Source organism: Phoenix dactylifera, chromosome 1, assembly GCF_051530095.1.
Source record: "Phoenix dactylifera cultivar Ajwa chromosome 1, Ajwa_hap1_PhDact_Kaust_v1.1, whole genome shotgun sequence".
Classification (NCBI taxonomy): Eukaryota; Viridiplantae; Streptophyta; class Magnoliopsida; order Arecales; family Arecaceae; genus Phoenix; species Phoenix dactylifera.
Window position 1 is genome coordinate 9775714 of NC_143190.1, and position 11354 is coordinate 9787067.

At 40.2% G+C, this 11354-nt stretch overlaps 1 protein-coding gene and 1 long non-coding RNA gene across 2 annotated transcripts; both read left to right on the forward strand.

Annotated features, from left to right (window-relative positions):
* Nucleotides 1-983: 983 nt before the first annotated feature.
* Nucleotides 984-5671, forward strand: LOC149768484 (uncharacterized). Its single transcript, XM_089930275.1, has 8 exons — nt 984-1679; nt 3668-3844; nt 3924-4168; nt 4285-4488; nt 4591-4683; nt 4773-4874; nt 4971-5363; nt 5471-5671. Exons 2-8 carry the CDS (start codon nt 3676-3678, stop codon nt 5516-5518), a joined length of 1254 nt encoding a protein of 417 aa, XP_089786401.1. The 5' UTR covers nt 984-1679; nt 3668-3675; the 3' UTR covers nt 5519-5671.
* On the forward strand, nt 5450-6882 carry LOC120104038 (uncharacterized). The gene is made up of 4 exons (XR_016400363.1): nt 5450-5535; nt 5767-5975; nt 6104-6184; nt 6624-6882. It is a non-coding gene; the product is annotated as an uncharacterized LOC120104038 (long non-coding RNA).
* Nucleotides 6883-11354: the final 4472 nt, after the last annotated feature.

Here is an 11354-nt window from a genome sequence, read left to right on the forward strand (position 1 = left end):
TTTTTCCCACACAAAATGGTAATCTACCTCAATATGTTTTGTTCTGCCATGAAAAACAGGATTAGTGGCAAGAGCTAATGCAAATACATTATCACAGTAAAGTAGTGTAGGTGATGTCCTAGCAATAGAAAAATCATTAAGTAATCTGCGAAGCCATTTTATTTCTGAGGTAGTGACAGCTAGAGCCCGATATTATGCTTCAGTGGATGACTTCACAATAGGCTGCTTCTTTGCATGCCAGGAGATGAGATTGGACCCAAGATAGATGCAATACCCCGTGGTAGAACGTCTGTCATCTGTATCACCAGCCCAATCTGAGTCGCAGTAAGCTGGTAGAGCAAAGGAGCCTGAGGTGAAGAATAGACCATGATCAAGAGAGCCTTGAACATATCGAAGTATCTGTTTTAACATGATAAAATGATGTTGCAGCGGTTGATGCATATATTGACAGATGTAATTTACTGCAAAGGTGATATTCGGTCTAGTAATTGTAAGATACTGTAAAGATCCTGCCAGGCTATGGTAGAATTGTGGATCGGGATATGGATCTGTCATATTGCTAGGAGCTTTTGATTTGAATGATAATGGAGAGGAAAGAGGACGACAGTGCTCCATACCCGCTTTTTGTAGCAAAGAGATGGCATATTTTTTCTGACTAAGATGTAAGCCGATTGCCGTAGAAGATACTTGAATTCCCAAAAAATAGGATAAAGATCCCAAGTCCTTCATTTTGAATCTTCCTTGAAGAGTGGAGATAAGGTTTGTGACAGATTGCAAGTTATTTCCGGTAATTAAAATGTCATCCACATACACTAGAAGATACGTCACTGTGTCATCCTGATTATGAATCAGTAGAGAGGAATCAGCACTGCTCGTGTGGAACCCCAATTTGAGAAGAAAATTTGTGAATGTCGCAAACCACTGTCTTGGAGCCTGTTTACAGTACAATAAAATTAGAGAAAGCCGACCCATTTTTGCCGACGCTAGGAGAAAGCGTCGGCAAAATTTTCTACCGGGTCAACTTTTGCCGACGCTTATTAAGAGCGTCGGCAATTTAAAGGAATAGACGACGCTTAAAAGCGTCGGCACAGCCTTCTAGCGAAATCGTCGCTGGAAGGCGTGGGAACTGGACCTAGAACGACGCTTTTAAGCGTCATTTTTGGCCCTTGGATAACACGACGCTTATAAGCGTCGAATATACCCGACGCGTAGAAGCGTCGATCCAGGACGACGCTTATAAGCGTCGTCTAAGGGTAGAATCCCTCAAAACTCAGTGCCCGACCCCGATCGAACCCTCATTCTGCGCTGGCTACTTCCCCTATTTCTCCTCTCCGGCTTCCGTCTTCCTCCTCTCCGGCACTGCCCTAGTCAACCGTCTTCCTCCTCTCCGGTGCCGACCGTCGGATTCCAACCTCCTCTCCTCCTCCCTTCTCTCCGGCGCCGACCGACCAACCCCGATCTCTTCCACCTGAGGTATTTTTCTCCTCCTCCCTCTTCTCCCTCCTTCTCGCTTGTTCTCCTCCTTCTCCGCCTCTTCTTGTTCGTGTGTTCGTGGGTGTTTTTTTCTTTTTTTACATATTCTCTAGCTTTGCCTCCGCCCGAGGATCTCCTCCTCCTCCCTCCTCTCCGGCGCCGTCCGAGCAGCCCTCAAACCTCGATCGACTCGGCAACCCTGATAAGTATGATCGTTGAACAATTATTATTTTTTATTATTTTGTTGCTATTTGGCTAAGTTAAAAAATTGATTAATTCTACAATCTTTAGGAAGGGCTTGGGATTAATTTTCTAGGTCTGCAGATAAACCAGGCAGAGTCTAGGTCAATTTGGTCCCTTCATGCCAACTGAGAAAAAGCAGAAAATGCCCATATTGTTTAGGGAAGAAGGACTTATACTGTAGGATCCTGTGTATGAAGTCAAATTTATTGGACCTACAAATGCTGATTTGATAATTTTATTGGATCTGAAGATCAAGTGCCAGTCTATGTCATCTAATGCCAGCCAGTAACTTAGGTCGACAAACACCTATTTATTCTTTGTTACTTTGTAATCAAAGAAGGTATCATTGTCTAGTATAGTATGGTATTATTGGTATTTTATCTTCTGTTTGGAACATTCAAAAGTATATCATAGTTTATCAGAGTTATAGTTTTCTGACCGGACTATCCAAACAAAAAGGCCTTCAATAGTGACCTAGAGGTAGGACTCATCTGCCACCTTATAATAAATTTTGGTAGATAACAGTCAGGTAAATTCAAGTGCATGAATGAGGCATAAAGGTTTCTTTTGATGTTTATGATATCTAATTGTTGTTCATCTTGTCAAACTTCCATATCCTATGCATCAATGAACACATAAGCATATGGTGACTGACTGTGCTTTAAAGAATATCCTTTGTAGCTCATTAGCTAGTAAAAACTTTAAAATCATATGGGTGATACTTGAGAATTTGCTTGCTTGAAAAATCATCAATTTCATGCAATTTCCTGATATCTTTTCGGATTGCCAGCTACTGCTGTTACCCTTTTCTGAATAAAAAGACTGCTGTTAAATTAATAGTGCAGAGTCCATTTTGCAGCATAGATGAAAACTTGTCATTCTGTTCTGTTTAAGAGATTTCAGTGACTTGCACATCCTGGGATAGTTACAAGCATTCAGCCAAGTCCTGGCGGTCACACCACACTTCTTCAGACCTAGGTACTTTACCTTGGAAGAGAGTACTTAACAGCAAGAAATTGACCTGCTTGTGAAATCAGGGATGTTAGAAAGCAAGGAATCAATCTACCATCGTACATACTACTGGAAAAAAACAAGCTTGGTTGGGTTGCCTTAAAACACAAGAAGGAAAAAAAAAAGATGCTTAAGATGTTATTTGCTATCTTTGCACTAACATAGTTATGGCTATTCTTTTACATCAGCAAAAGAAGATATACTTTTACTGCCGTAGAAAGTTGAAGTTATGATCATTGAAGTTATGACAAAGAGACTAGAAACATATATATTGCAAAAAAAAAAAAACCATCTAACCTCAAATGTCCCATTAGGAGTTATATTGTACTGTTATAAAAAAAAAACTACGGTAGCCATCTTATAAAAATCTTACATCTTGTCTGATATATATCTTCTCATTGGCAGCAAACAACTCGTGTAAAGGGCTCCAAGACTTTAATTTCAGCTTGTATGAGCTACTAGATAGTATTTCTTTCTATCCTGAACCAATTTATCTGCATATATTCCCAGCATGTCTTAATATTAAGTGATTTACCCTATACTCATTTGCATATGGAACGTACCACATATAATTTCAACTGGTAACCTGCAAGGTAGTGACTGTACTCATATCGAAAGGTTGTCGTTAGGCACCATCTGGTAACCTGCAAAAGCAGAATTTAACTAATTCCAGGAACTGAATTCTCAAGTATGTCTTTGCAGTGTTATTCCCTCACAAAAAAAATTTTTTTTGCACTGATATTTCATCAAGATGTCCAGTAGAAGTACTTTACTTAATTTAAGGAGTTTCATGTTTCAATGTCAATGACTGCATCAAAAAATCTGCGAAGGATGCGGAGAATATTCTAGTTAAAATAGTTGAGATTGGTTTAGGACAGGACTTGCCGGAAATGTCAAACCTGCTTGGATCCAAATATTGATTCTTTTTTGTGCATACCAGGTAACAATATGCTCCGAGGGAGACGATTTAGAGATGTGGAGTTCCAGCATTCTCAGGTGGGATCTACTTCTGATCAGTCCCTACAGTCCCAGCAGCCATGTGAGCATCAGCAGCACGAGTCAGGATCTCAACGCGAGCCTCCTGCTGATTGCCCGGAGGATGAGCTCCGGATCCAGGGTAATTCGATTTAAAGTTCATATTTTATGTTCATATTTGTCTTCAACTTTTTAAGACATATTTTATTTAATTTTAATAGATGGACAAGGGACGGTGAGGACGAGACGGGGACCCACTCAAGCAAAGGATGTGTGGAAGCTTCCTCTGGGTGAGAAGATTATCATCCGATGCAACGAATTGGGGCAGCCCATCAATAGAGCTGGAAGTCTACTATCAAGCTTTTTAGGATCGGTTGCACGCAAGGGTCAGCTGTGTCCGCTCAACTATACGAAGTGGAATGACATACTTCCTTCGTATAAGGTTGAGCTTCTTAAACTTATAGAGGTAATAAATTGAATTTATTCTTTTTAATTCGACACCTTCTGTATGTTAATTTGCTTTGTACCATAATTTTATTTTAGAGGTTTAATATTATTATAACATTCTGTACCTTGTTGTAGGGTAAGTTTGTACTCCCTCCAGAGAGCCATGATTGGGTGCTAAAGTCCCTCAACCGCAAATGGAAAGAATATAAAGCAAAATTGAAGACGGACTTCAAGCGCGAGGGTATGACAGAGGAGGAGGTTGCTCGTGTGACTCCTCCTGATGTATACCCTCAGCAGTGGAGGGAGCTTGTTCACTACTGGTTTTCTGAAAGAGGACAGGTCATGTATATTGTTTCAATATCTTCTATTATCTTTATTACTAATATAGATTGCAAATATATACATTGAATCATATTATACTGTGTGCTTTTATTTTGGCAGACATATTCTAATATTGGTAGAGCTGCACGAGCATCTCAAGCAGTTCCTCATACTTCAGGCTCGAAGAGTTATGCGAGACGTAGAAATGAATTCGTAAGTTCTTTTGAAACTATTTGAAACTCTACTAACATATAGCACGTATCATGATATATAGTTTGCCCATATACTTTCCGTATGTGTAGATAGTAGAGCATGGAAGGGAGCCTGGTGAGGTAGAGTTTTATAAGATGACCCACACTCACCGAGATGGCAGCTTTGTCCGGGACGAGTCGAGAGATATAGTTGTATGTATTCATTTTTTATTTGATCATAATTATTTTATTAATTTTACTTTCTTTAAATTATTAATGTGACTGTTTATTTTTTTGAGAGAGATATAGGAAAGAGCTACAAATCTCATTTCAGAGCGCGTCGGGGAGTCATCATCATCCGACGCGGCCAGTCGCGTCGAGGCTCAGGTCTATGCAGAATTGATGGGCCCAGAACGTTATGGACGCGTGAGGGGTTATGGTATCGGAGTTACCCCCACTCAGCTGTCTGCAGTGAGCCGATATACCCAAGATGCCAGACAAGGTACTAGCACTGCAGAGGTTTGTAGTTTGAAGACAGAGATGGCACAGATAAAGCAGTCATATGAGACAAGGATAGAGGAGATGAGGCAGAGTCATATGACTGATATGGCGGAGTTGAAACAAAGCCAAGAGTTGAAGATACAATCTTTGCAGGACCAGCTTGACCATATTTCATCCTTTTTGCAGAGATTTGCTCCTCCGGTACATAACTAAATCTATTTGAATATTTTATGTAATTATAATGTATTCTTGTATGAGCGTGATGACTTTCGTATTTTTAGTTTCTAAAATATTTTTTTTTCTTGTAGGTTGATGATACTTCATCTACTCGTAGAGATGATGATGCCGACCCTTGATACATATTGTAGATTGTGTACTTAGGAATTTGACTTATATGTTTTTAAAATTTTGGAGATTCCTTTGATTAATCTTGTATGATGATCATGAGATCTTTTTTGAGCAACATGATAAGTAGAATCTATCAAAACCTATGTGCCTTCTTCCGCTTTCCTTCATTGTTAGAATGGAATGCAGCATCCATTCATTTGCTTTTCTAATTAATTGCTGTGAGTTCATTTTGAATCAAATTTTATTCTATGAGCAGGTCACTTGACAGCTAGGAGTGATGTCTACAGCTTCGGGGTTGTCCTTCTTGAGCTCTTAACAGGACGCCGGTCTGTGGACAAGATATTCTATATTTTCTGATTGTATCAATCTTTTTTCTGAATGGAACAGGCATGGAGGCAGGGCTTATGCTTTGTGATTGCCAGCTTGTCCCAGGATCACTACAGATTGGCATTTATGGACGACTTTGTAAGTACGGATCACTTGATACCATTTTCAAATTAGGAATTTGTTTGTCCTCTGTTATTTTTTTTAGAGTAAATTCTGAGCACTCATCTTTTTCATGTCTTCATTCTTTTTTATCTGGGGTGTTACAGGAACCTTCTAGTCATGTGGCTGATTCTACTAAATCTGACAATGACAATGATGAGGTTGCAGCCATGGCAAAGTCCTTAAAGGTGTGGTGCCTTTGTTCCTGGCAACCTTCATCTAGTAATTATATTAATGTTTGTGATATTACTCTGGCAGTAGTAAGCATTAGGATGTGCTCAATTTTATTTCCCAATCTTTGCTGGAAAGCCAGATTATAAGAAAGCATAACAAAAAAAGCAGTCCATTCAAACCAAGAGCATAGCATCAATTGTATTGCCTGATGTAGGCCCAGTAATTGTGCCACTATGGGATCGAATATTTGAATTATGACTAATCTTCATTGAGATTTTTTAGGGGAAAAGACATCATTTTAAACATGTACCTTCATTACAGAAAAGGTTCTGGGTTTTTGACATTTTCATTTTTTGGATGTGCTGGGGCACATATTGTCATATATTTAAACAACAATGAGCTAAATTTTGGCATGCTTATCATATGATGTGTTTCACATACTTTCTATTGCAGAAGAAGGCAAAGGAGTTTAAGCAGCAGGAAGCCCATGAAAATGTCAATGCTGAGTCATATATTGTCAATGCAGAAAATGCGCGTTCTAAAAAGAAGCTGAAATCTTCCAAGTCTAATTAATCAAAGGCCAGTTTCAATCACATGGAGAGAGGGGACAGGATTGCTTTTTTCCTTTGATTTTCTTTATTGAAACAAAAGCACTGTAAGTCCTTTCCAGAATCTGGTAATACTGTCAAATGAGTGATGCTTTGCCCTCTTTCTGGAGCTTATATATGACATGGGGCTTTGTAGGTGTTTTTATCTTATAAACCGAAAGGAGTAGAAGTGAAAGCTCAATTTTCAGGTTGGCTGCTCTGCGACGCGATGATCCTAGTACTTTTGTTTTGAGCAACTGCTTCATACCGTCATGGTGTTAAGAACCAACCAACAATTATATGCTGTCTTGTAACACATCAGTTTTGAGGGTGTCAAAATCAGTTGAACAGGTCGACTGTTTTTAGCCTTTGTACATTGCAAAGACTGCAACGCTGATGAGGGTTATTAATAGGAACTGGCAATTGACAGGTTACTGGTTTGACCGGGGGAAAACACATGGTAGATTGTATACTTAGGAATTTGACTTGTATGTTTTTAGAATATTTTTGAAGTACAATGTAATCAAATATGATAATATGAATGTAATCAAAATTCTTGTTTGTGACACATATTTTGTTATATATGTGATTCAGTGTATTTGTTTCTATTGTTTTGTAAGAATTTAATGTACACAGAGTATTTAAAAATTACTTTTACAAAAAAAAATTTTTTAAAAAAATTTAATGCCGACGCTTATAAGCGTCGGGAAAAGCAACAGGAACGTAAACCTAATAGCACGCCTTTAACGACGCTTTTAAGCGTCGGCCTAAACCCGTAGTAACCAACCCTTCTCCCCGAGTCTGATAGAAGAAACGACGCTTAAAAGCGTCGGGAAAAGCAAGCCTTTAACGACGAGCGTCGGCCTAAACCCGTAGTAACCAACCCTTCTCCCCGGAGTCTGATAGAAGAAACGACGCTTAAAAGCGTCGGAAAAAGCAAGCCTTTAACGACGCTTTTAAGCGTCGGCCTAAAACTATAGCAACCAACCCTTCTCGCCGACGCTTATAAGCGTCGGAGTATGATAAAAGGAACGACGCTTAAAAGCGTCGTCATAGACCAACGACGCTTTTTTGACGCGTCGGGTTAAACCCGACCCACGCCCACCTGCCCGACGTCTGAGCCACGCTTTGCGAAGCGTGGGCTGGGAATTCGCCGACGCTTATAAGCGTCGGTAGAGACAAAAAAAAGCGCCGAGAGTTATTCCTTCTTTTGTAGTGTTAAGCCCGTAAATGGCTTTCTTCAATAAACATACATGGTCAGGCTTCGATGTGTCAATGAAGCCTTTTGGTTGCTGCACGTAAACCTATTCATCAAGGGTGCCATGTAGAAAAGCATTACATACATCCAATTGACGTATAGGCCAATGACAAGATATAGCAAGACTTAGAAGAATCCTTATTGTAGGAAATTTTGCCACTGGACTGAACGTTTCCAGGTAGTCAAGACCATATTCTTGCTTATAACCCTGTGCAACTAGTCTTGCTTTGTAACGAGCTATAGATCCATCGGCATTTCTTTTTATTTTGTAGGTCTATTTGCAGCCCACGATATTTTGATTAGAGGACCGAGATACTAGTATCCAAGTCTGTTCATCCAGCAATGCATTGTACTCAGCTGACATGGCTGCTCTCCATCTCGAATCAGCAAATGCTTGAATAAATGTAGAGGGTTCAGTTGTAGCAGTGATCATATGATGTAGATCAAATATTTGAGCAGGTTTTAAAGAACCAGTCTTAGACCTTGTAACCATTGTGTGTTTGTTTGCAGAATTGTCTACCTGTACCGGTGTAGGAAGAGATGCTGAAGTTGGATGAGATGAAGGTGTAGGTGACTGAGATGAAGGTGCAGAAGGTATCTGTGACCGAGCCGTGGAAATGGGACTGCCTGATGTGGACTGTAAGTCATAAGATGGTGGGACTAATAATGAAAACGACAATAATGGAGGTAGTGTTGATGTGGTGCTTTTAGCTTGGGCAAAAGGAAATGAAGACTCATCAAATGTAACGTGTCTGGATATAAACACCTTTCCTGTTTGAGGGTTGTAACATCTATAAGCCTTGTATTGAAGAGCATAGCCCAAGAATACACAGGGATATGATCTTGGAGATAGCTTCCCCAATCAGAGGGGTAATCTCATTTGAGACTGCCTCTCTTTCTTTTATAGTATGTTCGTATGTTTGGGCGACTGGACGCCGTGTGGTTAGCTGAACAATTGGAGTATCCTAGAGGGAGGCGAGGGGGAGATTCCCTACAGCGAGAGGGAGGCCTCGCGAGCCGGGCTTTGGAGATGAGGCCTTTTGGCGAAGCCAAGTCAACTTCGGCAGACCAACTCGAAGTGTCGAAAGCATCTATCAGGTAGGGCCAACAATTCTGGGAAAAGCTTGTGACATTGACAACCAAACACTTTTAAAAAATGATAATCAGGCAGTCTCTGAAATAGTACTTCAAACGGTGATTTAGAGTTCAAACTCAAGATTGGTAACCTGTTTATCAGGTGTACAGCCGTTAACAAAGCTTCTACCCAGAAGTGTAGAGGGGCTAATGAGTGAATGAGAAGGCTCCTAACAGTTTCTAATAGGTGACGATGCTTCCTTTCAGCACTCCCGTTTTGTTCAGGTGTGTGGGGTGCAGATATTTGATGTTCAATTTCTGACAGGTGAAATAATTTTTGAAACTTGTCATTGCAGAACTCCCCTCCTCCATCCGAGCGAAAAGACTTAATAGTGGTAGAGAACTGATTTTCAACTAAAGCTTTGAAATGTATAAAATGCTGATATACTTCAGATTTAGCAGTCATAGAGTATATCCAAGAGTATTTTGAGAAATCATCCAAAAACAGGACATAGAAACGATACCCACTGGTGGATGCCATGGAAGACGCCCCCCATACATCTGAATGTATCAGCTGGAGAGGTTTATTTGAGCGCTCCGTTGTTGATCCAAAAGGTAATTTGTGAGACTTTGCAAGGCTGCATGGCTGACAGAATCCAGAGCCTTTAGTTGAGTGAGGAACTTTCAGTAGATGAAGTATTTGGGAAAGTGTTCTAGCCGCTGGATGCCCAAGGCGTTGATGCCGAATTGAAGAAGATGAACTGTCTGATAATAGTGCACACTGGTTATTGGAAATTGTAGCAGATTTTGGTGAAGCAAAGGAGAATGGAATGGTGTACAAGCCCTCAGTACAGCTCCCCTTGAATAGAATTTTGTTGGAATTCATGTCCTTGATTATGCAGCCGGTATCATCAAACATTATAGTGCAATTATTATCAGAGGCAAGCTTGTAAACAGATAATAAATTTCTGGAAATATGTGGCACATGTAATAATTTGGAGAGATGAAAAGAATAATTTGGTGTGTGTAAGGTACTGGTACCATGCTGATTAATGGAAAGAGCATCCCCATTGCCAACTGTGACCTGTTCTTGTCCATGGTATTGAGTTGGCTTGTGAATAACGGAAGAATTGCTGGTGATATGGGATGTAGCGTCGCTGTCCATCACCTAGTCTTGAATACGAGATGGTCCAACAGATAAAAACGCTTGAGATTGATGTTGATTTGTTGCTAGACGATGAGGCTGATGCACATATTCTTGATTCAGACTATTGGTTTGTAATGAATTAACTCTCTTGTATCTGAAGTCAGTTTTGAACCAGCAATTGGCTGTTGTGTGTCCACGTTTATAGCAGATTTGACATTCAGGTAGAGGTTGCAGATCTCTTGTTCTACTGGTTGATGACCCTGTAACAGGGAATTGAAAAAATCTGCCTCTACCTCAACTTCTATTGAAGAAAGTTCTGCCTCTGCCTCGGCCTCTTATAGCAGATAATGCATATGCTGGATCTGATGCAGCTGAGGGGTGATTTTTATTGTTTATGATAAGTTCTTTGCTACTGAGCAGAGCATAGAGCTCATCTAACGATATGTTAGATGCTCTAGTGCGAATGGCAGTGCTAAAGGAGTCATATGACTTAGGCAAACCATTCAAGATGTGTAAGATCACATCCTCTGGATCTGGAACAGAACCGGCAGCTGAAAGGGCATCTACCTTGGATCTAATTGAATGGAGGTACTGATGCATTGGTAAATCATTTTTTCTGATGTTAGACAGCTCGTTCTTGAGCTGAATAATATGACTCCTAATAGAGGAGTTGAGCCTCCGATCTAATGTCGACCATATTTGGTGAGTATGTTCAAGATTAATGATGTAGGGGAGAATGGCAGATGATATCGTTGATGTCAATGCCGTGGCCAACAATTGATCAGTCAGTAAGCTATTTTGGTAATCAGATGCAGTAGGATCATCTGATGTGAGTCTTGAAAATGAGTTTTCATCCAGAAACTCAAGAAACCCACTGGCTCGAAATATTCGGACAATTTGTGAACGCCATATGAGGTAATTATCAGTAGACAGTTGAGAAGATACCAGAATGTGGATTTTTGATAAGACGAACTTGAGTTTTGGAGATAAGAGGCGATCATCATCGCCTCTTGTGGTATCGTCTATTCCTTCGGTGCTTGCTTGCCTGATTTGGGTAGGAGGTCCTGAATTCATCTCTCGTTCTTCGTCTTCTTTAATATCAGGTAACGCTACCTCAA

Excerpts from the sequence above, each read along its gene's own strand:
- LOC149768484 (XM_089930275.1), top strand. The coding sequence starts at position 3,676 with ATGCTCCGAGGGAGACGATTTAGAGATGTGGAGTTCCAGCATTCTCAG. Across the intron at positions 4,169-4,284 it reads AGCTTCTTAAACTTATAGAG|GGTAAGTTTGTACTCCCTCC; the intron begins GTAATAAATTGA and ends ACCTTGTTGTAG. Across the intron at positions 4,875-4,970 it reads ACGAGTCGAGAGATATAGTT|GAAAGAGCTACAAATCTCAT; the intron begins GTATGTATTCAT and ends AGAGAGATATAG.